This window comes from Ambystoma mexicanum, chromosome 7q (genome assembly GCF_040938575.1).
Source record: "Ambystoma mexicanum isolate Mex_15411 chromosome 7q, UKY_AmexF1_1, whole genome shotgun sequence".
Lineage (NCBI taxonomy): Eukaryota > Metazoa > Chordata > Amphibia > Caudata > Ambystomatidae > Ambystoma > Ambystoma mexicanum.
Genome location: NC_090941.1, coordinates 687506243 through 687532765, shown reverse-complemented (window position 1 = coordinate 687532765; position 26523 = coordinate 687506243). Strand labels below are relative to the sequence as shown.

The 26523-nt window shown below is 47.0% G+C and overlaps 1 protein-coding gene across 2 annotated transcripts in view; it reads right to left on the bottom strand.

Annotated features, from left to right (window-relative positions):
* MIPEP (mitochondrial intermediate peptidase) overlaps positions 1-26523 on the bottom strand; it is a 1848751-nt gene that overhangs the window by 253006 nt on the left and 1569222 nt on the right. For both annotated transcript variants that reach the window (XM_069639422.1, XM_069639423.1), the window contains one exon: positions 11275-11396. In XM_069639422.1, the coding sequence (XP_069495523.1) occupies positions 11275-11396 (122 nt within the window). The remainder of the gene's footprint in view (positions 1-11274; positions 11397-26523) is intronic.

Below are 26523 nucleotides of genomic sequence, written 5' to 3'. Positions count from 1 at the left end.
TGAGACAAGTTCAGGGTGAGTTGGCTCTGCTTTTATAGCCAGACTACTACTCATTCTGTTGGCCGTTGAATGCTTACAGGATTGGGTGGCAAGGTGCTTCCACTTTAGTCCTCATTTGTTAGGCTCCCTCTTGATTGGCCAGTTTGAAGTTCTGTTTCAATCACGGTTTCACTTTCTTTATTTTCTTTTACTTATTCATAGTTTATTTTGGCCCCCTTAAAGTACCATCATGTCCTTGGGGCTCAGGTTTTATTTAATGAAGTTAAGTGCAGCCTTACACTCCCCTAAGATCTAGGTCCTCCCAGAGTTTCCACAGTGTTCCAAACATCCTGGACTTGTACTGACGCAGCCAAAGGAAAAGGTCAGGACCTTTCCTCTGACGTCCTGCAGCACCTCTCTGCCAGGGGCTCGCCACTTCCCTCCTGCAGCGCTAAGCAGCCCCTGTCCCAGCTCCTAGAGCTCCAGTCCGCCATGGGGTGGATGCCTGCTGTCCCTCTATGTGGCGTGAGCCACACCATTGCTGTCACCGTCTTCCCCACCATCCCGCACGGGAAGGGCCGTCAAACCTAACAGCTAGCTATGGGTAAGTCTATTGTGGGACTTACGGCACCGCAACTCATCAGTGTCAAAAACCCCTACATTACAGATTTACTATGGGCCACATCATCCTCCTCTGAGAAAAAGGACTCAAACCTTCTTGGAGAGGTGACACTGTAGTGGGAGCCCAATATGGCACAATCCCTTCTGTGTGTGCAAACAAATCAAGGATTCACAGAAAATGGCACCGATTGAGTTGGTGCCAAAGATTTAGACACTGAAAAAAGCAGAGCCGAGAGGCCATCTACAAGACCTGATCCAGGTGGCGCCTATGGCATGCTTGAGTCATGACCAACTTCTTAAATATGCGATGGCAAGACTGACCTCAGAATCCAGTGAAAGAGCAGCAGAATGCAATTTTGATGGACATGGACCGAACAAGGAAGAATGGCTTACTTAAAAATGTTCAGAAGAACAGCCGAAAACCTTCCCACTGTTGTGGAAATGGTGGTGGGTAAGACAGGTATCTGGCTTACTGTCAGGATTCGCCCGACTTCAATCCCTTCCCATTCTTTTAGGTATGGGTGTCAGAACCTGAAACAGTGCATGAACACTAAGGGACCGTTGGCTATGCAGTCGTCTAAACTTCAGCTTCTTCTACGCCGTTCCCTATTCCATAGATATAATGGACACGGGTTACCATGGCGACTCTGGTGTCCGTTTCCCTTCTCCTGCAATGTATCACTCGGAGGGCGTGGTGTTTAACTCCATGGCAACCTATATAACACTTCCGGGTTGCTCACCTCACCGCTTCTGATTTTGAATCAATCACGGCTTCTGCTTTTCTTCATTCTTCGTTTCCTGTGATCTTTCGACTTGCTTCTGTTTCCATACCCTGTACCTCTATGATTATTGTGACCTGGACCGTTATTGACCACGCGCTTGTCTGTCGAATCTGAATTGTTTGCTTCCAACTTTCCACTTGCCTGCTGATTTGGAACTGCCTGCCTTCCTGTGTACCGAACCCGGTCTGCTTTCCGACTTTCCGCTTGCCTGCTGATTCGGAACTGCCTGCCTTCCCATGTACCATACCCGGTCTGCATTCTGACTCCCTCGCTTGCCCGCTGATTTGAAATTCACCTACCTGGATTGTCGACCTTTCATTCTTCACTTCTTGGAAGACACCAGCAACACCCTAGTGTATTATAGAAAGCGCTGAACTTGAGACTGCCTACAAGTGCTGAAGTCGTTCGGGGTCCTTGTGCCGGCGGGATAGAACTGGGATTAGAGACTGCCTCAAATCGTTAGGCGTCCTCGTGCTGTCGGGTTAGGAATTGAATACACTGGGTGTATTGTTGGTACAGTATCATCGGAAAGGTTATTGGTAAGTCTTTGCCATTGCTGTTTCTTATTCCTTGATCCTAAATCCTATCTTGGTCTCATGACAGTCTTTATGTCTCAGTAGATTCTCCACTTCATATCCAGTCTTGTATTCCAAATTGACCCAGAGCATTCAGGAAGAATTCTTATTCATTCTGGTTAGTGATTTGGTATTTATTGACTGTTATCATTGCTTAACGTGAGATTGACCTTCCAAGTAATTTGCCCTTGTTCATTTGCAGTGCCTGGTCATTCGTGTGGTGTATCTTTCGACTGTTACCTGGCACATTTCTGATTCTGCACTTTCTTTTGGTTTGAGATACATCACATCTAAAACACCAAAAACAGGCATAACTACATGTCCCGCCCTTTCTAGCTCTGAACATCCCTGTCATTCTCACATTCAGCAACACCCCATTCATGTGTCTGTCATGTTTGTTTGCACTGTCCAAGTCAAAGTCTCCCTTACTTTCCAGTATATAGTAACCTTCCAGTACCTCCCAGTCCCTAGGTGCACCCGGGTCAGTGTGAGCAGCAACGTGTCAGTGCTTGTCATATTTTTCCCCCAAGTAGCATCTTGCATGGTGAACACCTGGTCGCTGAAAACTCTCTCAGCAGTCCATGGAGAACAAATGACAGCCATTCTTCCCTCTGTGTGTCTTTCACATCCATCTGTTTGAAGTGCTCCTTCTTTGGCACCTCTTTCTGTTTTTTCTTCCAATGAGCCATAGAAATGTCCATGTGCTCCTGCTAACCTCCCTTTGCCATGGGCCACCAGGCCATCTCTGTCGAGCACTGAATGCATTGTCTTGCCCTTTCTCTGCATTGGTATGCTGCATCATTAGTTCATCCTCCTCTTTCCAAATGGCCAAAGGAGAAAGAGCCCATATGGGAAAACACAAAGAATGTCCCAGCCTGTTGTGAAACCCGATGACGTAATCTCAGTCGCGATAAAGTGTCAAGAATACAGGGAGAGAATAAGGATCATTCCTGGAACGCTCATACTTGTCCCAGTCAAGTTAAAGTAGTAGGGAAGATCAAGAGAGTGAGAATCATTACTGGAACGCTCATACTTGTCCCAGTCAAGAGAGAGTAACAAGAATAAATGAAAGTGAGATTCCCTACTGAAACATTCATATTTGTGCCAGTCAAGGAAAAGAGTAGACATTAAATGAAAATAAACCTTTTAGTCAGACAAGAAGAATATAAAAAGGAGAAAAAGAGTACTCAATGAGAAAGGGTATTTGAAACTTGTAAAGAGCCAATGTCAGAAATGTGGGATTTGTTAAACGTAGTTACCAATGAACTACTTAAAGATCCAGTACTGAACGGAACGTGGTGAAAAGCAGCACACAGGAGAACGTAGTCATCAGGGCCATAGTTGTGCTCCAGAAAGTGTTGCACAAGAGGTGCAGAGAGAGCACAGTTGTGATTCTACCAACAGTTTGCCATACTGATAGTTCTGCCACTGTGGTAGTTTGCCACACTGATAGTTTACCACATTGGCAGTTTGTCACTGTGATAATTTGCCACTTCGATACATTACCAGACTGATATTTTGCCCCCGCAATATTTTGCCAATGTGGTAGTTTACAAGACTGATAGTTTGCCATAGTGATAGTTATTTTTATTGAGCAACAGAGCGCTTTATGATCATAGGGGGAAGAACACAGTGAGGGAAGCAAAGATAAAAGGAGCAGGGAGCGCCAGGGTGGGCAATTGGCAGCAAGGGATCTGCAAGCAACTGGGTGTGGGGGCTCAGTGGGGAACAGATAACTGAGTCTCAGGTAGGGTGGATAGTGCAGAGTGTGGACCTAAGTGTTATGGAGGAGCCATTCTTTGAAGAGAATGTCCTGAGCTCTTTCCAGTCTGAAGTTGACGAGGAGGAGGTTCCAGTGTCTTGCAGCGTAGAGAAGGCCCGTCTTCTGGCTCATTTCTTAATTCACCATCGTAATTCAAGTCTACACATTTCCTTACTTCTGGTGGATAGCAGGCATCCATAGATGCTGAGTTTCTCCGTGAGGTAGCTTGGGGTCTTCAGGATGACAGCCTTGTAGATTATTCAACATTCAGGCTTGCAGTGTGAGCCAGTGCAGTGTGATGAGGGTCAGGGTGATGTGGTCGAATTTGTGGCCGCTGGAATGATTTGCCACTATAATATTTTGATAATATGGTAGCTTGCCACACCGATAGGATGCCATACTGATTTTTTGCCAATGTGGTAGTTTGCTGCTGTGGGAGTTTGCCACACTGTTAAATCTACTACTGTGATGTGTTGCCAGTGTGGTAGCTTGATGCACTGATAGTTATGCCACTGTGATGTTCTTCCACTGTGATATTGTGCCAATGTGGTAGATTGCCACACTGATATATCTGCCATTAATGTTTTGCCAACTCAGTAGCTTGCAACACTGATAGTTCTGCCACTGTGATGTTTTGCCACAGTGATGTTTTACCATTGTTATAGTTGGTCACACTGATAGTTTGCCAAACTGATATTTCTGTCACTGTGGCGTTTACCACTGTGATATTTTGCCTCATTAATAGTTTGCTGCACTGATCATTTGAAAGTGTGATCATTTTGCAAAAGCAATATTTTGGCTTTGACGTAGTTTGCCACAAAGATAGTTCGCCAATGGAATAATTTGCCACTGCAATACTTTGCCAATATAGTAGTTTGCCACTGTGATATTTTTCCACTGTAATGTTGCTTGCTACTATGACAGCTTGCGACCATGATAGTCTTCCGCCCTGGTATTGTGATATTCAGATATTGTGCCACTCAGCTATTGTGCCCCCCTGATATTCTGCCTTTGTGATACGTTGTCATAGTGATATTATCCCACTACGATATGCTGCCACCCTGAACATATGGGCATTTGATTCTTACCATTGTGTCGAATCTTGCTGCGTTCCAAAGTTTACCAAAGTCAGTCACGGTATTGAATTCAGCTGAATTTCTGAGCATAGCCACTTTATTGAATCTAGCTGCATTTTGATGCAACTGGCCTCTAAACCTACTAAAAACTTTCCAATATCCTGCATACTCACAACAAACTGCACACACTATGCAACACCCAACAAGAAACTAAACTAATTACACACAAATAACCCCATACACACTCATATACCAAACACCACAAAGTCTACCAACTAAAAACAAACCAGCACACAGAGACCGGTTTTTCCACATTGAAGCTACCAACACCACATCAAAGCTCTCTTGCACTTTTCCCTCCCAATCCCACTTATTAAGCCCTCCCAGTCCTCCTTCCTTTTCAGATCCACCAGAGCACCTGGAGACCATGAAAATGGCAGTGGTGTGTGGTATAAATCACACTAACATAACATTCCCACATTTGAAACTCTAGCTGTCCAATTTAGAGATACCTCTCCTACTCCTACAACACCCCCACCTCACCCGTGTTTTTTCCCAAGCTGCCCTAACACCCTAAATATAATCTCTAATAAAGTTTCAGAGAACACCCCACCCCGCGTTACTAAACCAGGAGTGACAAGACACTGACTATGCGCATTGAAATAACAGAACTGTGGGATACTGGGCATCTGGGATACTTGGCCACTGGACCGCTTAGCCACTGGAACACTTGGCCACAGGGGTACTGGGTCACTGGAATAGTTTGGCACATGGGACAGTTGGCTACCAATATTCTATCCTCCCATTTAATGACATAGCAACAGTAACATCTGCCCATCCCAACAAACTGCCACTCAAATAGTACTAGCCACATCCATCAAGCAGGAAAACCAGCCACAGAAACAACCTTATCACTCATAATATCCCCCACTGGATTACAGGTCACTGGGTCTTTTCCCATCAAGATAATCAGCTAGAAAAATTCTCTGATAATTAAAGCTAAATAAGCATACCCTAAACTCAAAAAAGATCTAGACAACCACAGTAAACTGCACAACAAACAGCGCAAACCTCACTGAAATACCTACATCATGGAAAGACAAACAGAGAAGAGCCGCACACAAAAGGAGCAAGCTCCAGTGATGAAAACCAAGCATCACAACCTAGTACCTCTAGGAACCCCCTGTCCCCCCCCAGCCCCTCCCGCCTCCAAAAAAGCTCTGCACAGTCTCTGCATTGAAGGGAGAGCACAACCAAAATTGATCTATGTCTCGCGCTACCTATCTACCTACAAAACATTTCAACCAGCAATCCAAAGACCTTCTAACCACACAGGGACAGAAGAAGCAAACACCACAGATGGAATTAGAATAGAATGAACCGACTTTAAGACAGTGTTTATCACCAATAACTGGTGAGATGACAGGATTCAACATTACGAACCAAAAGCCACCCCAGAAAACATCGACCTGATGCTCAACCTACTCAAGATACTGAATGAAGAACTGGAACTAAAGAAGGTCCACGCCTCAATCCACACACTAAAGCCAACCACAGGATCAAGAGAAAGGAGGAACCAAACTCACATCAACTTTTCAAAACAACCCACAAAGGACAAACAAATCCCGGAAAAGAAAAAGGTTCACTGCAACCTGGTAAACGTCTGATCGATGTCAAAAAACAGCACAGAGATACACTATCCCATCAGTGAAGGTGGAACAGACATCTTCCTTGCAGAAACCAGGCTGAAGAAGTACTTCAAGGTAGTTGCACATGAATTCCTACGGAATAACATTAAACTCAGGCAAGCCACTAGAGAAGGAAAAAGAGCAGGGCACCTTGCCATTACATACAAAGATCACCTAAAAATAACAACAGCACGGTCATTAAATAGCCCACAGTGTGAATCATTCCTCATCCCACTAACCCTGGACCATCAAACAAAGGTTTCATTCCTACTCTTCTACAGACTGCCAAACCTACAGCTCGCCTTTGAGGAAGGCACTTGTAGACACCATAACCAGCATTGTTATAACACTCAACAACCTGATCATATAAAGAGATTTCAATATTTAGTTTGAAGAAGAAAACATCAGCTGTGCCAAATCACTGACCTCACATCTATCCCTGATGCACCTACAACAATTGGTGAAGGGAGCAATCCACTCAGCTGGGAACACTTTGGATTCAATCTTCTGCAAAATAACCTAGTCACAACTGCACTCCCTTATGATACCTTATTCTTGATCAATGCTTCAACACAAGTACAGACCTCCCACATAAACATGACTCCAATTCAGAAAAGAAACTGGAAATCCCTCAACACCATGCATCACAACACCAGACTGAAATCCAGAAAACCACCTAATGTGCTCCTGGTCACACTCCCAACATAAGAAAAAATTGAGACACTCCAAAAAGGGATCACGGAAGCTCTAGATGCTGTTTCGCCGATTAAACCTTTGACACTTTCACAAAAGAAAATGGCTGCCAGTTAGTTCCGGTCCACCTCAGAGCCCTGAAGAAAACCCACAGGAAACTGGAGCAAGCATGGAGAAAAGATTACAACCAACAGGACAAAATCACATACCAGAAACAGATAAGGCTCTACAAGCTGAAAACCAAAAAACAACACTATGCCGAACGCATCTCAAAAGCAAGCAACACACAGAAAGAGATAATCAACATCATCAATGAGATAAAAAAAAACAGCTAGCTTGCAATAACACACTCAATTCCTTGCAGAAACTATGTGCTGACCTTGCAAACCACTTTAAAAAAAAGTCATAAACATCCAACAAGTCATCATCACTATGCCCAAGAACTAAAGCAACAACTTCACCAACAACCTAACTCCAGAAGCAATCACAAGACTTAAGTACTTCACACCAATCTCAACAGAAGACTTCACAAAACTAATGAAGGAAAACAACAAAGCTGGATTGCTGGTAGACCCTTAACCCCCTAGACATCTACAATAACATACTGAGAAAAGAGACACCTCAGAATGTGTCTGCATCCTCATAAACCACTCACTGGCAACATGAACTATACTGATGAGTTTTGAAGCAGCCCACATTAAACCACTTCTTAAAGATTCCTCAGGAAACACTGACAGCCACCAAACTTGAAACACTTGTGTATAGGTGCGTTATAAATGTCATGTCATATATCATATCAAACTACCGGCCTATATTAAACATCCCTTACACAGCGAAACATACATGGACAAATCCTGACACACGTAGAAATCAACTATCTACTGGATCAGGCACACGTCAGCTTCGGGACTATGAGAGAAACGGAATCAGCACTACTCAACATATGGGACGACCTAAAAATGTACTCATGCTCCAACATTACTTCCAAATTGATACTACCCGACCTTTCTGCAGCCTTTGATACAGTCGACCACTCAAACCTTATCAAAAGAATCTAAGAAATAGGGATAAGCAACACTGCACTACTATGGATAAAATCCTTCCTGATAAAGAACGGACACCACCTGGTTACCAACCTTCAGCTCAATACCTTGCATACGTACCTGTGTGGTTCCATAAGGATCATCCCTCCCACCACTCCTCATCACCATTTATATGATCCCACTCATGAAACTCAACAAAGGTCATGGCCTCACTTGCTGCAACTATGAAGATGGCACGCAAATCATCTACACAATGAACACCAGCAGAGAGATGGGCCAAACCCTTACCACCTGCATCTCACAAATCAACTGATGGATGAGCAGCAATAACCTTAAACTAAAACCAGACAAAAGAAGAATTATGATCATTCCCTACAACCTCTTCATTCAACAGCATATGCCATTGCCTACTGAAATGGGAAACAGACAGAAAGGATCCAAAGTAGTTAAACATCCAAGGATATTGATGGACCATGTCCTAACGGTATCCAGTCATTTTTTCGAAACACAAAGTTTCGAATACAAATCTTGAGAATACTTTTTGTAGAAAAGTCATTTTTTTCGAATAGTCATTTTTCTTCGAATAGTCATTTATTTGAAAATAAATTCAATTATCATATCGAAATATATCTAAATAAAAAATGATCTAAAATAGGGTTAGGGTTAGTTTAGGGGTTAAATTAGGGTTAGGGTTATGGTTGGGGTTAGGGTTAGTTTAGGGGTTAAATTAGGGTTAGAGTTGGGGCTTGGGTTAGTTTAGGGGTTAAATTAGGGTTGGGATTGGGGCTTGGGTTAGTTTAGGGGTTAAATTAGGGTTGGGGCTTGGGTTAGGGTTGGGGGATGGGGGTGGCGCGGGGGTTGGGGGGAACCCCCCCCCAATATACACAAAACTTTAAAACGTTACAAGGGGCTGGCCAGTGCTGAAATGTCAGCACTGGACAGCTCCATGTAACGTTTTACAGTTACAAAAAAGCATTGAAATGCTACTTTTAACATGTGAAAGTGCATTTCAATTGAAACCAGCCCATGTCTATTGTCGATGGATTGGTTTAGAAAGAAATGCATTTTTGCATGTTAAATATAGCTTGTCAAAGCTTTTTTTTTCCAAAACTTTGTTTTCCAATGTTTTGGTTTTCGAAAACATTACTATAAACCGTCCTAACACTAGAATCCCAAGTCAATGCATTAGTGAAGAAATGCTTCTTCTATGTACGAACAAACAGATACTACCCTTTAACCGGTTTTCCACAGAGAACAGTTGCCATCATCTCTCTCGTCATGTCAAGAATAGATTTTGTAAACAGCATCTACCTAGGAATGCCAGCTTACCTCACCAAAAAGCTGCATTTGATACACTACGCAGCGGCAAATGTACTCCTCAGGCTTGATAAGAGAATGTATATCACACCAGCACTAAGATCCGTACACTGGCTACCAGTCAAAAACAACATTTACTTTGAAACATTCGGCATCGTCCACCGAGCAAATCATGGCTCAGGAGCAGCCCTCCTGCAAGGAAAGTCTCCATCTACAGACCTAAAAGAAGCCTGAGCTCCAAGCAATGACAAAGGTCACTGAAATCACTAAAAACCTGGCTCTGCGATTTGCCAGCCTAAAAAGACAAACTATGTTCTTAGAGATGCGCAAAACCTCCTGTTTCGGACTCCAAGACCTAAGTGAAAGCAAAAGTACTATCGCCAACCACTGCACATAGCACAGGATTTTAGTATAAACACCAAACAATCTACAGCACCAACTCTAAAATCATACATCAAAATACCCACCCCTTCAAGAACTCACGCAATCACAACATGCTCAATTCCAACCCCATGTCGCAGGCATAAAAAACAATCTATGCATAATCACACACCTGAATACCAACCAAACCATACAACCTAGAAGCAAACAAACACAGTGACAGTTTTTTCCGAACTGAAACCACTAGCAGAACAAAAGCACTCTTGCGCTCGCCCTCTGCTCACAGTAACAAACCTACCCCTGCCCCTCGTTTTCTTTTCTGATCCACTAGAGCGCTTGGAGACTATGAAAATGGCAGTGGCGGGTTGTACGAATCACATTAACATAGCATAACCATACAAGAACTGCATTAGACAAAAGCCTTCTCACAGGAACAAAGACAGGTTTTCTTTTTTTAAATATTAAACCAGCCTTCAGCACCAGAGTTGGAGGATTGCAGATTCTATTGGTGAAATTTCCCTTCTGTATTGGCCCACCTTGGCGTTAACGGCTCTGCAGGGTGTAATATCGCCTCAATAAGAAAAATATAAAGAAAAAAGACAAATGCGTATTACCTATGAAAATGCCTCGAAGATTCTCAGTCTCAGAGCTTCCCTGTAAACCTCAATATTGCTGCAATTAAAACAGCTTCACAATATGCTTCAAATTTTATAATCTCTGTTTTCTAGATCCATCTATCTTGCCTAGCAGAATTGCACTAGTTGCCTGCTAAACAACAGATCCTCATTAGCATACTGTGCATAGTCCACTGGAGTATTCCTAACATCGGAACATTCTTCCTTGAATCTAGACTTAATCACTTCTCCTTGGGGAGTTGCGTGCACTCTCTCTATTCATGCCCTTGTGCTTGTCGTGCATTTGCCATTCTGCCCGGAATCTGGAACTCTCTACCTTACTCCTTAAATCCATCCCTTAGTATTTTTCTTCAGAATGTTTGCATTGGCTTTCTCTGGTTTATTCCTATATTGTCAAGGCAGAGTAGAAATTGAGAGCACCATCGACATTTGTGGGTTTGTGGAATTTAAGTTTATAAATGAAACATGAATCCCTGCCAGTGTCAATTGTTGAAGTTTGTTTCCCAGAGATGGTGAAGGGTGACGTAGAACAGAAACAGTTTACAGAGACTGTAATGGAACAGTATTTTTATATAAATGTACTTGCTCGATTTAAAAGGGTAATATCTGATGATCAGTTGTCCTATGCAAAAATAGCCATATAAAATCTAATGCAATTTAGACATACTGGCAGAAACAATAACATGGGGAGATATATTGCTGTGGTAATATTTTGTTTTTACCTGTCAAATGGATTCTTCACAAAGCACTGCTTCCACACCATTGAAGCAACAGCTCTGGACATGAGGTAGGAATAATATTTAGCACCATAGCCTACAAGATGGCTAAATCGTAGCTGCCAAGCCTGTAAAATACATACATAAAGATATTCACTTGCATGAAATTAAGAAAACATGACAATGTTGTGCATGTGAAGTCTCTACCACAATGGTTAAAAATATAAAACTCTATAGAAAGCATGATTTCAGGACACCGAAAAGAAAATGTACTGAGATGGGTGGATCTCTTTCTCCTTCATATTTAGTGTTGTACATTTAAAAGCACTGTAGATGTCAAATGTATAGAAAGAAAAAATCCTACTTTTAGAATAGAATCAAAGCTTCCATTAACCGTATTAAAAAATGTCAAGGAACTGAGTGCACCCGATCAAATATCCACTGACATCACACCCTCACAAACAAGTTCGCCCACACATTTAATGTTAAAATACTGACCATTCTGGACAACAGGAAAAACCCAACTTCCTTAGCAACTCATGTACCCCCTGCTGAGAACATCAATTTCTTCTCTGATTTCAAACCCACCTTTTCTGACAACATTTACCTCACCTTTAAACAAACACCTTGAAGGCATCAGGGGGATTGATCCTCTGGTGCCCAGCCCCCAGGGACAACATGAACAACTTGGCACCTGCCATCATTGCAACTCAACTCTGTGACAGGAATTACCCATGATAATCTCTGAGAGGCTACCATTAACCCCTCTTATACAAAATCCATTCCTTGACTGCAATGAACCAACTACTGTGCTATATCAATATTTTCAATTTTTCTTTTATTTGTTGAACATTTGTATGGCAACTATACAGCAGAAAGTGTTTCATGAGAAAACAATAGCGGTCCTACTAGCCCTTGTAACATTCGGATTGTGCAAGTGAATTATTCAAGGAGTGCAGCGGAAGGGGGCAGATCAGGACAAGGGATGGGTTAGGGCGAGGGCGAAGGAGGTAGGAGTGCTGAAGGGAGGGGGGCCAATGGGCTGGACAAGTGCTAAGGGGTGCCCAGGGGGGCAAGTGCCAAGAGGAGGAGGGGAAGGGGTCAATAGTGCGAGGGAAGACCAGCCTCAGGGGCTAGTTAGGGATGGGTGCCCGAGGGCAACTGCTGGTAGGAAGAGTAAGACTGGACGAATGAGGACCTGACCCGAGGGAGATTCATAAGGGACACAGGTAGGTGGAGACTAGTACGGGAGGGGGAGAGGGAAGAAGGAGGAGAAAAGGAAGGTCTTGAGAAACTTCCGGACTTTAAAGAGATCCAGCTCAAGACAGCTCAAGGCAGAGAGGGGCAGGGAAGCTGTTCCCCCACTCTATGCTTGGAGAAAAGTCTGATCTTAAGAGAGTTTGAGCTAGAGGAAAGAAGGCCTCTAGCAGGGAGGTATTAGGGAGAGAGAGTTGAATGTAGCGTGGTGCCAGGCCCCAGAAAGCCTTGCAGATGATGGAGAGGGTCTCGAATTTGATCCTTGCAATCACCGGGAGCCAGTGGAGAGCTGCAGCCCCTGGGCTTGAGGCCAAGGATAAATCATGCAGTCCTAATCTGGATTAGTTGAAGAGGGAGGAGTGAGGAAAGGCAGATTAAGGAAGAGGCTGTTGCAATAATCAAGCCTTGAGAGAACCCGAGCTCTGGAGACATTGAGTTTCTGGGGTAATGTGAGAAAAGGAAGAATGCCTCAGAGGAGGTGAATCTGATAGTATGCCTTCTTGGCAAGGTCGGAGATATGAGGAGAGAAGTCGAAGAGGACACCACGTTTTTTGCTGCGCACGAGGGTGAGGGGAGGGGGCCCAAGGAGGGAGGCCAGAGTTTAGGAGGGAACGAGGGAGAAGGAGTCCCAAGGAGAAGGTTCTCAGTCTTACTGACATTAAGGCAGAGAACATTAGCAGCCCACCATGAAGAAGAGCTGTGTGTCAGCATAACACTGGAAATGAGGAGAGAAGGTGGAGATCAAGTGGGGAATAGGGGCAAGGTAAATGTTGAAAAGCCACAGCGAGAGGTTAGAGCCCTGAGGGATGCCACAGTTCAAGGATGAGGCAGAGGAGAGAAAGGGGCCTAATTGAATTTAGGAAGTCTGATTTGAAAGAAAAGAGGTTAAACAATCCAGTGCCCGGTCCGTGATGCCCAAGGTATCACAGAGCTGATTTATGAGGATGGAATGTGTCAAAGGCAGACAACAGATCTAGGGGAATAAGGGTAGAAGGAGAGTTGGAATCGAGGATTGAGAGCAGGTCATCACAGGTGTTCAGGAGAGCAGTTTCCATGCCTCTGGCTGCTCTGAAACCAGCCAGAAGATTCAATGCAATGGATTAGTTGGGAGATGACTAACTTCTCCAAGAGTTTGCCCAAAAAGGGGGTGGTGGAGATAGGGTGGTAGTTATCCGGGCAGGGAGGGTCTGCAGTGGCTTTCTTAGGAGGGTGTGCACAAGGGAGTGTTTGAGGGGTGAAGGGAAGGAGCCAGTGGCAAAAGAGTGGTTACAGAACTCAGCCAAGGAGGGAGTGAGAGGAAATATTGTCCTCGATAGTTCTAGGGGAGCAGGGAAGCAGCTGTTTGCAGGAGACTTTCATAGAGCAGACTGTCTTGGATACCTCATCCAGTGCTATGGGTAACGAGGAGGAGAGTAGGGGGAAATAGAGGGGGGCCGGCCAGTCCTTCTCGCAGGTGGGGGAGGGAGAGGCATAGAGGAGAGAGAGGACAGGATGTCCTGAGTTTTGGATATGAAATGGGTAGCCAACTTCGTGCAGAGGGCCAGAGAGGGAAGAGGTGAAGTGGAGATTGCAGTAGGATTGGCAAGTTCCTTGCAGATTCAGCCGTGTTGTTTGTGGCCCCAGAGATCCGGGATTGGATGTGGACTCGTTTCTTGGAGCAGATAGAGAGTCTGTACTCCCTTTAGAGGAAGTGGCAGGCCAGTTTGTCAGAGGATGTGCTAGAAGCCAGCCACTTCTGTTCCGCAACTTTGCATTTGCGTTTCAACAAGGCCAAGTCAGTCTCATATCAACTATTGCACTTGGAAGCAGGCTCCATGCGAAACCTCATGGCAGGGGCAAGAATGTCAAGAGTGTTGGAGATGGAGAGGTGAATGTTATCAAGAGCTGAGTCCGTGTGAGAGTGAATAATAGGAAAGGGGGGGGAGTGAAGGAGGCGGCAAAAGCAGCTACTGACACTCCCTTCATCGATCGAATGACCGAGAAGGACACTGGCAGTGCAGGAGGAGGGTTAGCCGGGCAGCCCAGGAGCTCCAAGAGGAAGGAGAAGAGAGAATGGTGAGCCCAGATGAGAGGAGTAGTGAGAGGGGTAGAGAGGGAGCTATCAGCTATGATGAGCGGATCCAAGGTGTGTCCAGCTGGTAGAGCCAGAGGGAAGAATGGTGAGAGAGAGTCGCAGAGGTAGCGAAAGAGTAGAGTGGCTGAATCAGGTGAATCCAGATGGATATTGAAGTCTCCAAGGAGGAGTAGCTTAGAGGAAAAAGTGAGCAGAGAGGAGGCGAGATCGGCCAACTCAGAAAGAAAGGGGGGATCGGCCCACAAAGCCTGTAGATGGTATTGAGAGTGAGCAAGAGGGTTGGAGAGAAACAGAGCTTGCAGAAAAGGCATTGAAAGGAAAAGTAGGACTGCATGGGTATGATGGAAGCAGGGACCTATTCAGGGTAGACAAGGGCCACTCCACCTCCAGACCGGTTTGACCTGGGCTTGGAGAGGATCTTGTAGCCCTCAGGATAGAGAGTGTCAAAAGCAGTGATAGAGCTGGCATTGAACCATGTCTCAGTGAGAGCGAGGATGTCGAGGTCAAAGTCTTAAAGGAGATGACAGATGTCAAAGGAGTGTTTGACAGCAAAGAAAGAATTAAGGGTAGCTACATGACACTGTTGTCCCCTTTAAACATCTTCCGAGGTGGGATGCAGGGGCGAGGTGCACCAGGTACGTCATTTAGCGGTTGCCAGAGGTCGCAACTGCGACCTCTGACGTCTCCCTTGCTACCGCTGTGGACGCCCTTGCTAAACCTAAAAAAAGAAAAAATTAAAAAATTAAAAAGTGGTTTGTTGTAATGCTAGCTCCTGGGCTGTGGCCAGCACCATGTGACTCTTTACTTCTGGAGTGGCTGGTTTTCTTGTTCTGACCTTTTAAAGAAAAAAGAAAAAAAGAAAAAAAAAGAATAGGGGCGCCACAAGTTTAACACTTTCAGCACTGACCCTAAATAAGAAAGAATAGGAATACCAAATAATGTGTCTTTCTGGAATTCTATACAATAATTGCTAGACTCATTAAAGGTTTATTTCAGGCACATTTCAGGAGGTGAGTCACTGATTAAGTCTTTTCTTAAACACCTCAACTCAGCCTTTCATCCTTCTGAGGTTGATAAATGAGTACCAACACAGGTTGGGTTATATTGGGTGCATATTTTTTCTATATAAAGCGCTTAAGCATAAGTGTTATATAATAATATATCATTATCATTTGGCCATGCATATTTTTTCTATATAAAGCGCTTACGCGTAAGTGCTATATAATAATACATCATTATCATTTGGCCATGAACGTCTACTAGCATTCACAGTAATTTGGTAATACGGGTCTAAACACACTGATCCTAACGATACATATGGCGATCCATTCTTGTATGAAATGTACATCATATTATAGTGATATCGTAACCATATTTTTCATAGTGTACAATGCTAAGTGATGCCACTTCCTGGTTTGTCAAGGGGTGAAAGGTCGTGTCCATTGCTTCCCGCAATATCACTTCGGGGTGGGGTCAAATTACATCACTTCCTGTGATGTCACCAGAGGTCAAGGGTCGTGTGATGGCACTTCTGCTTCCCCTGGCATTTTGGTGAAATGACGTCCCTGAGGTGCACCCGTTGGTGGGTGTGAAGAGACCAGAGAGGTGGCAGCAGGGGGAAAGGGAGGAAGTTAATGAGAGACGGAGGACGCCTGTCAAAAAAGAGGAGAATGGGCAGAGAGCCCTGGGCCCTTATAGTGCCATTCTGGTAGACATTAATGATGTCCCTAGAAGATAGGACGTATGCCAAGAGAACTTACCACCTGGTACCACCGTTAATGGTTGAGGAAGGGAAAAGGGAGAGGATAGAGATCATATGGGGAGTCCAGACCGAGGAGGGGGTGACAAAGAGGATGTTACTCATAGTCTGCCTGGAGGAAGGATTGACGTAGGTATCACAATGGGCAGGCCAGGGTTGGAGACCAGGAGTGCTTTCTTAAACCTTTTCCTTCCAGACTTGGAAATAGGGGTAGGATAAGTGACAGAGTAGCAGTTAGAATAGATAAGGGAGGTAGAGAAAACCATGATTGTAGGGGAGGCGGGGATCGACAGAGGTGATGGGGGATCGGGAGCTGAGCAATACACAACAAACTCACCAGGGAAGACAGTCAAGAACAGTAGGTTAGGCATAGGGGGATGGAAGTTCAGAGTAACAGTAGAAGGCTTCACAGTTTATGGAGGCAGTGATGTATAAATAAAGTATTTAGATGTGGCTTTTTAGGAAAGAAAAAACCTAACAATTGGAAGCAGCCAGTAGGATTTAAACACCTAGGGTTGAGTTTCAAGTACTTCAATATATACAACACAGCTAGGTTTGACTTTCAAATACATTCAAGTTTCAAACTAAGTAGATTTGATATTCAGTACTTTAAATAATTTGTTTAAAACACCCAGATATGACTTTCAAATACATGTTGCAGTTTAAAAACACCAGATATGGCTATCAAATACAGAGATCCACATCACCTAGATTTGACAATCAGATACATCAGGGAAGTAAACACAGCTACATTTGACTTACTAGATGCTTTCAGAGTTTAAGGCATCAGAACTTGACAGTCAAATGAAGGTAAAGGTAATGTGAGAAACTCATGGTGACAACAAGTAAGACAGACAATAAGTGATCGAAGTTCAAGGGTGTTTAAAGAACAATATATTTGGTATGCAGGTTGGAGAAAAACAAGTTACTCTCTTACCTGGTAACGTTCTTTCGATGGATGGTCCGACAACGTATTCCATATTTATGACAGTAATCACCACAGCTATGCTGCTTCGGAACATTTTCGGCGTCTGCGTCGATGACGTCGATCCGCCGTCCTCGAGGACCTCCTCCGACGGCCGGCGTCATCCGATGTGATAAGTAGGACTTACGATGCTCGTAGCCTCAGTTGTAGTTTTTTCCCAGAACGTGTGCCACCAGTCTTCTGCCAGTCTGACACACAAAGCCTTGCGGAAACGTAAGCTGCAATCGCATAAGAAATTCTGTAGCGGGGAAGGTAGGGAGGGAGCGATATGGAATACGTCGTCAGACCATCCCATCGAAAGAACGTTACCAGGTAAGAGAGTAACTTGTTCTTCGAGGGGATTGGGTCCTCCGACGTATTCCATATCTATGACAGACTCCCAAAGCAGTACCAATGCAAGGAGGTGGGAAAAGAATTTAGAAAACAGAAATTTAGCATGCCCAATCAAATTGCGGAGTAAAGGATCGCCTTGCCAAAGGCCAGATCCTGCCCACGGATGGAATCGAGGGAATAGTGACGTACAAAAGTATGTACCGAAGCCCAGGTGGCTGCATCACAGATGTTGCGAATAGGAACACCCCTCTGCAGGGCAGTAGAGGCAGCCATACCCCTGGTTGAATGGGCCCGTAAGCTGACCAGTTGGTCCTTACCCGCCAAGCGGTAACACTCAGAGATAGCCAAAATAATCCAGCGAGACAAAGTCTGTTTCGTCATAGCCTGTCCCAAATGCTTTCCAGCGTAACCAATAAGGAGCTGATCGTCCACTCTGACCCGGGACATGCACGAAATATAAAAGCTTAACGTTCTCCTAGGATCAAGCCTATGGAGTCTCTCCTCTTCCTTACCAGGATGTGGAGGAGGATAAAATGCCGGAAGAACAACCTTCTGGCCTAAATGAAATTCCAACACCACCTTCGGAAGAAAAGAAGGACGAACCCTAAGGACAACACTGTCCTTATGAAAAACAGTGAAGGGTGGCTTAAGTAATAGTGCCTGTAACTCACTCACTCTGCGAGCGGAAGTGACCGCAACTAAAAATACCATTTTCAGAGTTAACAGTCTCAAAGGGCATAAATGCAAAGGCTCAAACAGAGCACCCATCAGAAACTTGAGAACCAGGTTCAAATCCCAACAAGGCACCTGGAAAGGTAACCGAGGGAACACATTAGTGAGCCCTTTGAGCAACTGGGAAATTAAAGGAATTTTAAAATAGGAACACTCTTCAGACGAGCACTTAAATATGGACAGTGCCGCCAGGTAACCTTTAATGGTACCCACTTGAAGGCCCCTGTGAGCCAAATAAAGCAAAAAAGACAGAACCATGGGGATTTCACATGCAAAAGGATCCACATTCTTAACCCTGCACCAGTCACAGAACTTCCTCCAACGGCAACGGTACAGGGACTTTGTTGCGGGCCTTCTGGCTGAAAGCAACAACCTCCATCACATCTTCAGGGAGGTCCCAATCCTTATACCTCAACCTTTCAGAAACCAAGCGTGAAGGTTGAGGGACCTGACCTCTGGATGGAGAACCTGACCCCCCTCCCGTGAGAGCAGATCGTCTCGGTAGGGAAGACGACGTGGAGGGCAGATGGACAAGTCGAGAAGGTCCGGGTACCACGTCAACGGGGCACACGCTGGAGCAATGAGGATCATCCGGGAACCGAACCTCGGTAACCTCCGCAGTACCTGCCGGATGACGGGGACTGGAGGAAATGCGTACAGCAGTGGGAAGGACCACTCCACCACAAACGCGTCTCCTAAGACTGCGTTTGGAGGAAATTCCCACGAGCAGAACCTCTCGCACTTCCGGTTGACACTGGAGGCAAAGAGATCCACTTGAGGGGTCCCCCAAAGGGCGAAAATCTCCAGGAGAATCTCCTGAGCCAACTCCCACTCGTGAGAGATCGCGCTCTGCCTGCTCAGAGCATCCACCATCTCGTTTTCGTCTCCTGCCAGATGAACTGCCGAGATCGAAACTTCCTGCTGGATTGCCCAGAACCAGAGCTGCATCGCCTCCCTGCACAGAGGAAGTGACCGTGCCCCCCCCTTTTTGTTGAGGTAGTGCATAGCCACCCTGTTGTCCGTCAGGATCAGGACATTCTTTCCACGCACAGTCGGCAGAAAAGCCTTCAGGGCTAGCCTGACGGCACTCAGCTCCAACAGATTGATATGGAGTCTGGACTCCGACAGAGACCAACGACCGCTGACTGTCAACTCGTTGGCATGAGCTCCCCATCCCGTGAGGGATGCGTCCGGCATGATCGTCACCTCTGGCCAGGGAGGCCAAAATGGAGCCCCCCTCATCAGATTGCCTTTGTCGGCCCACCACAGAAGGTCCTGGGCGACCGAAGACGGCACCTGAACAGGGTCCGACATCCTGCAGGAAGACTGAGACCACTGGAGCTTGAGTGCCCATTGCAAAGATCTCATCCGCAACCTGGCCTCTGGCACCAGAAGAATGCAGGATGCCAGGAGGCCGAGCAATCTCAAGAACCCGAACGCTGGGAGAGTCTGGGCAACTTGAAACTTGTGCACCATCTGCTGCATGTGATGAGCCCTCACCTGGGGAGGAAAACACTGCCCCAGGGACGTGTCGAGCACTGCTCCAATGTACTGGAGCCTCTGAGTTGGTGTCAAATGGGACTTCTTTAAGTTGAGGGAGAAGCCCAGCTTGTGGAGGGAGTGGCAGGTGACTCACAGATGATCCAGGACTTGCTCGGGAGAGCGCGCCCTGATCAACCAATCGTCCAGGTAGGGGTAGACGTGAATCCCCCCTTTCCTGAGGTGCGCTGCCACCACTACCATAGGCTTGGTGAAGACCCTCGGGCGGAGGTCAATCCGAACGGCAGGACCCGAAACTGAAAGTGCGAGTCGCCAACCGCAAACCTCAGGTACTTCTTGTGCTTCGGATGGATCGGCACATGAAAATAATCGTCCTTGAGGTCGAGAGACACCAACCAGTCCTGAAGTTGCAGGGCCTGGAGGACTTGAGAAAGAGTAACCATCTTGAACTTGTCCTTCCAGAGGAGTCTGTACAATCCGTGCAAGTCCATGATGGGTCTCAATCCCCAGTCTTTCTTGGAAATCAAAAAATAAGGGGAATGCCATCCCTTGTTCCTCTCCGCTACAGGCACCAGCTCTATGGCGCCTTTCTCCAGCAGGGATTGAATTTCCTGCGCAAGGAGTGGATCCGGACTCTTCAAAGAGAGATTCCCCGGTGGATTGTCTTGAGGCCTCTGCCGGAAAGGAAGACAGTAGCCGTGGGTTATGATCTCCAGAACCCACACATCTGAAGTAATGGCGCGCCACTCTGCAAGATGCTGCGCCAGCCTTCCCCCAACTGGCGAACCATGGGACATGGCCTCATGACTGAGCTGAAGCGGCTGCGGCGTTGCTTGAGGGCAAAGAGGCAACAGCCCGAGCAGTCTTGGCACCTCGAGTACCTTGTTTTCCACCTCTGGCACTCCTACGGTGGCCCCTTTGACTGGCAGCTCCTCTCGCTTTACCAAAGGATGAGTAATAACGAAAGGAACCTCCCCTCCATTGCTGTCCCCTAGGACAAAAAGGCAGAGGTTGTCGAACTGCAGCGCCCAACGACTTTGCAGCAGCCTGGCTGCCAAAAAGATGTTCCCCGTCAAAGGGCATGTTGAGGAGCCGGGCCTGCACATCAGGAGCAAACCCCGACTTCTGCAACCACGCAAACCTGCATATCATGGTGCTCACCGCCATGGACCGGCTGACGCAATCTGCCATGTCCAAACCCGACTGAACGGCCTCACACATAGCATCCTTGCCATCTTGAACCATGGCAAGGAAACCATCCTGTTCATCCCCTTCGGTAATATGTTCAGCCGCCAAGGAAACAGTTCCACAGAGTGTGCGTGAAACGAGACAAGGCACAAATGGAGTTGGCCGTCTGAAGCACCATACCCCCTGCAGAAAACACTTTCTTTGCCCAGCTGTCAAAACGCTTGTCGTCCCTATAAGGAGGGATTGTAGGGTACGACGCCTGCTTTGCCGGAGCCGTAGCCTCCTGCACCACCAAACTCTCCGGAGTAGGGTGCTTGGACAAGTAGCAGGGGTCACTACTGGCTGGGCGGTATTTTTCGTGGCAAAGACTTGCTCACTGCCGGGAGACTCTCCGGAGCAGTCCAAGCCGCTGCCACCCTTCTTTGCAGAGCCATATGGAATGGCAGTACCGGGTCAGTTGGTGGACCAATGTCGAGGATATCCGTAAGGTCATCCTGAACAAACTCCCCTGGGGAAGCAGCCCATCCTAAGTACTCAGTGACCCATGACATAAGTCGCCGGTACGAAGAATCAGCATGAATACCAGGCTCAGGCCTACAAATCTCCACCTCCGGAGAGGTGTCCAGCCCACTAGCATCATGCAGGGACTGCCTCAGGTCCTCAAACTGGCTATGGCCCGAGAGAATCTCGTCAGCCACCGTGTCAGGCACCATGCCATCATCAGAGCCCTCATCCACCTCTGAAATGAATTCCAGATGGCGGTAAGAAGGCACAGAACTGGAACCAAAGCCATGCTTGACCTTGGCCTGAGCCTTCCTAGGTGGTTCCCCCGAGCTACGGGGTACCCCTGTCGACACAGCCCCAAAAGGCGTCGAGTGAATCAGTGCCGACGTTGAGAGAATCGGCATTGACGACAGACGCGGCGCCAACAGCATCAACGGCGTCGAAACAGGCCTCGAGGGAGGAGCCCCGAGCATGTCCCTTGACATCCTGGGCGCCGACAGTGTCGACGACTTCCTCGGAGGCGCAGCCTCAAGAGAGTCCGTCGACGACCTTGGCGCCACAGGCGTCGATGTCTTTCTCAAAGACTTCACAAGTTCACACGGGCTCACGCGCGTCGAGGACCGGGACCTGGACCGGGCATGCCGAGAACGATTCCCCTTGTCCGGGCAGGACCTTTCCCGCGAATCGTGACGGCCACCCGAGCCCGAAGGCGTGCGAGCGGCGTCTCTCGGTTGATCACGACCGACCCCACTTGGAGGCGCAGACGGACCAGTGCCCTGCGATTCGAGAATCGCCAACATTTTCTTCCCGAAGGAAGCCCATTCCTCCGGTGTCGCATGCTTGGTGGGGTAAGCGACCCGCCGACGGGCAGAGTCCTCGGATGAGTACGGGGAAGGCGACCGATGACGGCGCTTCTGGGAGTGCCTCGAAGAGGCAGAGGAGTGGCGAGACCGACTCCGGGACTGAGACCCACTGGACTTCCGACAATGACACAGAGAGTCACCCCTCGAGTCGTCCGTCGAAAGCCCCGCAGACCTTGACTTCCGGGGCTTGGACACCTTACCTACCGATAACTTCTTCTTGCGCTCCCGCAAGGCTTTTGACGTGAGCGACTGGCAGTCGACACAGTCATCCGTGTCATGGGCCTCCCCGAGGCACCAGAGGCAGGCGTCGTGCAAGTCCGTGACCGACATCTTGGAGCCACAGTCCCCGCACTTCTTAAAGCCCGGACGCGGTGTGGAAGACGAGGTAGACATCTTCACGAAGAATAACTTCACAACGAACAGGTTTGAAGAACCGAGATAAACAACAGAAACTCCAAAGAGTCGAGGCGTACCGAGATTCACGAAGCAAACACGTTCGCGGAAAAAAACGGAACTGAGGCTACGGCGTCGTGTGTCCTACTTATCACATCGGATGACGTCGGCCGTCGGAGGAGGTCCTCGAGGACGGCGCATCGACGCAGGAGCCAAAAATTTTCCAAAGCAGCAGAGCTGTGGTGATTACTGTCATAGATATGGAACACGTCGGAGGACCCAATCCCCTCGAAATGCCTATTCTAAACCTTAATCTAGGATGGAATCAAGGGTGGACCATCAAATGAAAAATAAGACAGTCCTAGTGGAGTCATGTCAAAATAAAAGAACAAGTTACTTCTTACCTTGTAACGTTCTTTCGATCGGATGTTCCTCCGACGTATTCCTTATCTTAGATATCTCTTTCCAGTTTTGCTGGCCTCGGAAATTTTTTCTCTCTAGAGGGCGCTGCACGTCGACGTCCGCCGAGTCGATGTCCCTCAACAGCCGCCGTATCGACATCGACGTCATCCTGCCTATAAAGGCCGCGCGCAGAGTCCGTTGCTCAGTTCCGTTTTGTAGCCCGCAATAATTCTTTCTGGACTAGACTAATCACCCTGAAGGAGCGTAAGCTGCAACAACAAGGGAAGTGGTACTGCGGGGATGGATGGGAGGGTCGATAAGGAATACGTCGGAGGAACATCCCATCGAAAGAACGTTACAAGGTAAGAAGTATCTTGTTCTTCGAAGGGATTGTGTCCTCCGACGTATTCCTTATCTTAGATAGGCTCCCATAGCAGTATTCTGTTATTGGAGGTGGGAGTACTGACTTCATGCTTCCTCTTATTGATGAATAGAGTGCAATACTGCCCTTCCAAACCTAGTTTCCTGACTGGAGGAGGAATCCAAGTTGTAAAACCGTGTAAAGGTATGGACGGACGACCATGTGGCAGCCGCACATATGTCTTGAACCGGCACTCCTCTTTTGAGGGCCGATGAGGCTGCGATACCTCTGGTCGAATGAGCCCTAAGATTTTGAGGGGGCTCTTTTCCTGCCAGTTTATAACATTCAAAAATGGCTAAAATAATCCATCTGGAAATGGTCTGCTTAGTTATCGGTAGCCCCAGCTTGTGACCTGCGCAGCCTACAAACAGCTGGTCTGCTTGTCTTATCCTAGCCAGTCTACTAATGTAAAAACTTAAAGCCCTTCTTGGGTCCAGCCTGTGTAACCTCTCTTCCTCTTTCCCCGGATGGGGAGGAGGATAGAAAGATGGAAGGGTAATCTTCTGTGTGATATGAAATTCAGAAACCACCTTTGGGAGGAAATTAGGCTTCACTTGCAGAACAACTTTGTCTTTGTGAAAGATTGTATGAGGGGGTTTACAAGAAAGAGCTTGTAACTCGCTCACCCTTCTAGCAGATGTAAGTGCTACTAATAAAACAGTCTTAAGGGTAAGAAACCTTAACGAACAAGAGTGGAGTGGTTCGAAAGGTGTGCCCATCAGGAAAGTTAGGACTAAATTGAAATCCCATAGGGGAACCTGGAATGGTCTTGGGGGATAAACGTTAGTTAACCCCTTTAGAAACTGTATTACCAAGGGTAACTTGAAATAGGATGGTTCTTGCGCAGTGCGCTTAAAGATGGATAGCGCTGCGAGATAGCCCTTGATGGTGCCAACTTGAAGGCCTGAATTCGCTAAATAAAGTAGGAAGGACAAAACCATTGGTGTACCACATGAAAAGGGATCGATATTCTTTTCCCTACACCAGCTGCAAAATCTGTTCCAACGGCAACGGTATAAAGATTTTGTTGCTGGCCTTCTTGCCGAAAGCAACACCTCCATAACGTCATCAGGGAGGTCCCAATCCTTGTACCTCAGCCTTTCAGAAGCCAAGCGTGAAGGTTGAGGGTTTTGATGTCTGGATGGAGAATCTGACCTCCCTTCTGTGAGAGCAGATTCTCTCTGAGTGGAAGTCGAATTGGAGGGCAGATGGACGAGTCTAGAAGGTCCGGGTACCACGTTCTCCTGGCCCAATCCGGGGCAATTAGGATCATGGTTTTCCGGAATCTTCTCAACCTCCTGATCATTTGAGGAATGACAGGGACTGGTGGAAACGCATACAGGAGTGGAAACTCCCAGTCCACTATGAACGCGTCTCCCAGAGCTCCTCTCGGGGGAAATTCCCTTGAGCAGAACAGATCGCACTTCCTGTTGACACTGGTGGCGAACAGATCCAACTGAGGGGTTCCCCAAAGGGCGAAGATCTCTTGAAGGACTTCCTGAGCTAGTTCCCACTCGTGGGAGACTGTGCTCTGCCTTCTCAGAGCGTCCGCTGTCAAGTTCTTCTCTCCGGCTAGGTGAACTGCCGATAGAGAGATTCCTTCTTGGATTGCCCAAAACCAGAGCTGCATCGCCTCTCTGCACAGTGGTAGTGATCCTACGCCTCCTCTTTTGTTGAGGTAATGCATGGCCACTGTGTTGTCCGTCATTATCAGGACATTCTTTCCTTGTACAGATGGCAGAAAAGCCTTCAGCGCAAGTCTGATGGCCCTCAGCTCTAACAGGTTGATGTGTAGTCTGGACTCCGATGGAGACCAACGACCGCTGATGGTCAAGTCGTTGGCATGGGCTCCCCACCCCGTGAGTGAGGCGTCTGTGACTACTGTTATCTCCGGCCATGGTTGCCAAAACAGTTCTCCTTTCAAGATGTTCTCCTGACAGGCCCACCACTGAAGGTCTCGAGCCACCCTGTCGGGAACCTGAAGAAGATCTGTCATTCTCCCTGACAATTGTAACCATTGAGTTCTCAGTGCCCACTGGAGAGATCTCATTCTCAGGCGAGCCTCTGGCACTAGAAAAATGCAGGATGCCATGAGGCCTAGCAACCTCAAAAAGTCGAAGGCTGGGAGACGTTGGGCATTTTGAAACTTGGTGACCATCTGTAGAATATCTTGAGCCCTCACCTCTGGTGGCGAGGCTTTTCCCAGGGAAGTGTCCAGGATCGCTCCGATGAACTGGATTCTCTGCGATGGTATCATTTGTGACTTCTTTAAATTGAGGGAGAAGCCCAGTCTGTGAAGGGAGTGGCAAACATAATCTAGCTGGATCTGAGCTTGTTCCGAAGATACAGCTCTGATCAACCAATCGTCCAGGTAGGGGTAGACGTGAATCCCTTCCCTTCTTAGACTTGCAGCCACTACCGACATTAACTTGGTGAAGACCCTCGGGGCGGAGGTCAGCCCAAATGGCAGAACTCGAAATTGATAATGAGAGTTGCCAATTGCGAAATTCAGGTATTTCCTGTGTTTGAGATGGATTGGCACATGGAAATAAGCGTCCTGAAGGTCCAGAGATACCAACCAGTCCTGGAACTGAAGGGCCTGAAGGATCTGAGAGAGAGTTACCATCTTGAATTTGTCTTTCCTGAGGAATTTGTTCAATTCCCGCAAGTCCAAGATGGGTCTCAGTCCTCCGTCTTTCTTTGGTATGAGAAAGTAAGGGGAGTACCAGCCCTTGTTCCTCTCCGCTACAGGTACCAGTTCTATGGCACCTTTCTCTAGCAGGTCTAAAATTTCCTGCAAGAGGAGCGGATCTGGAGCTTTTTGAGAGCTGATCCCCGGTGGAT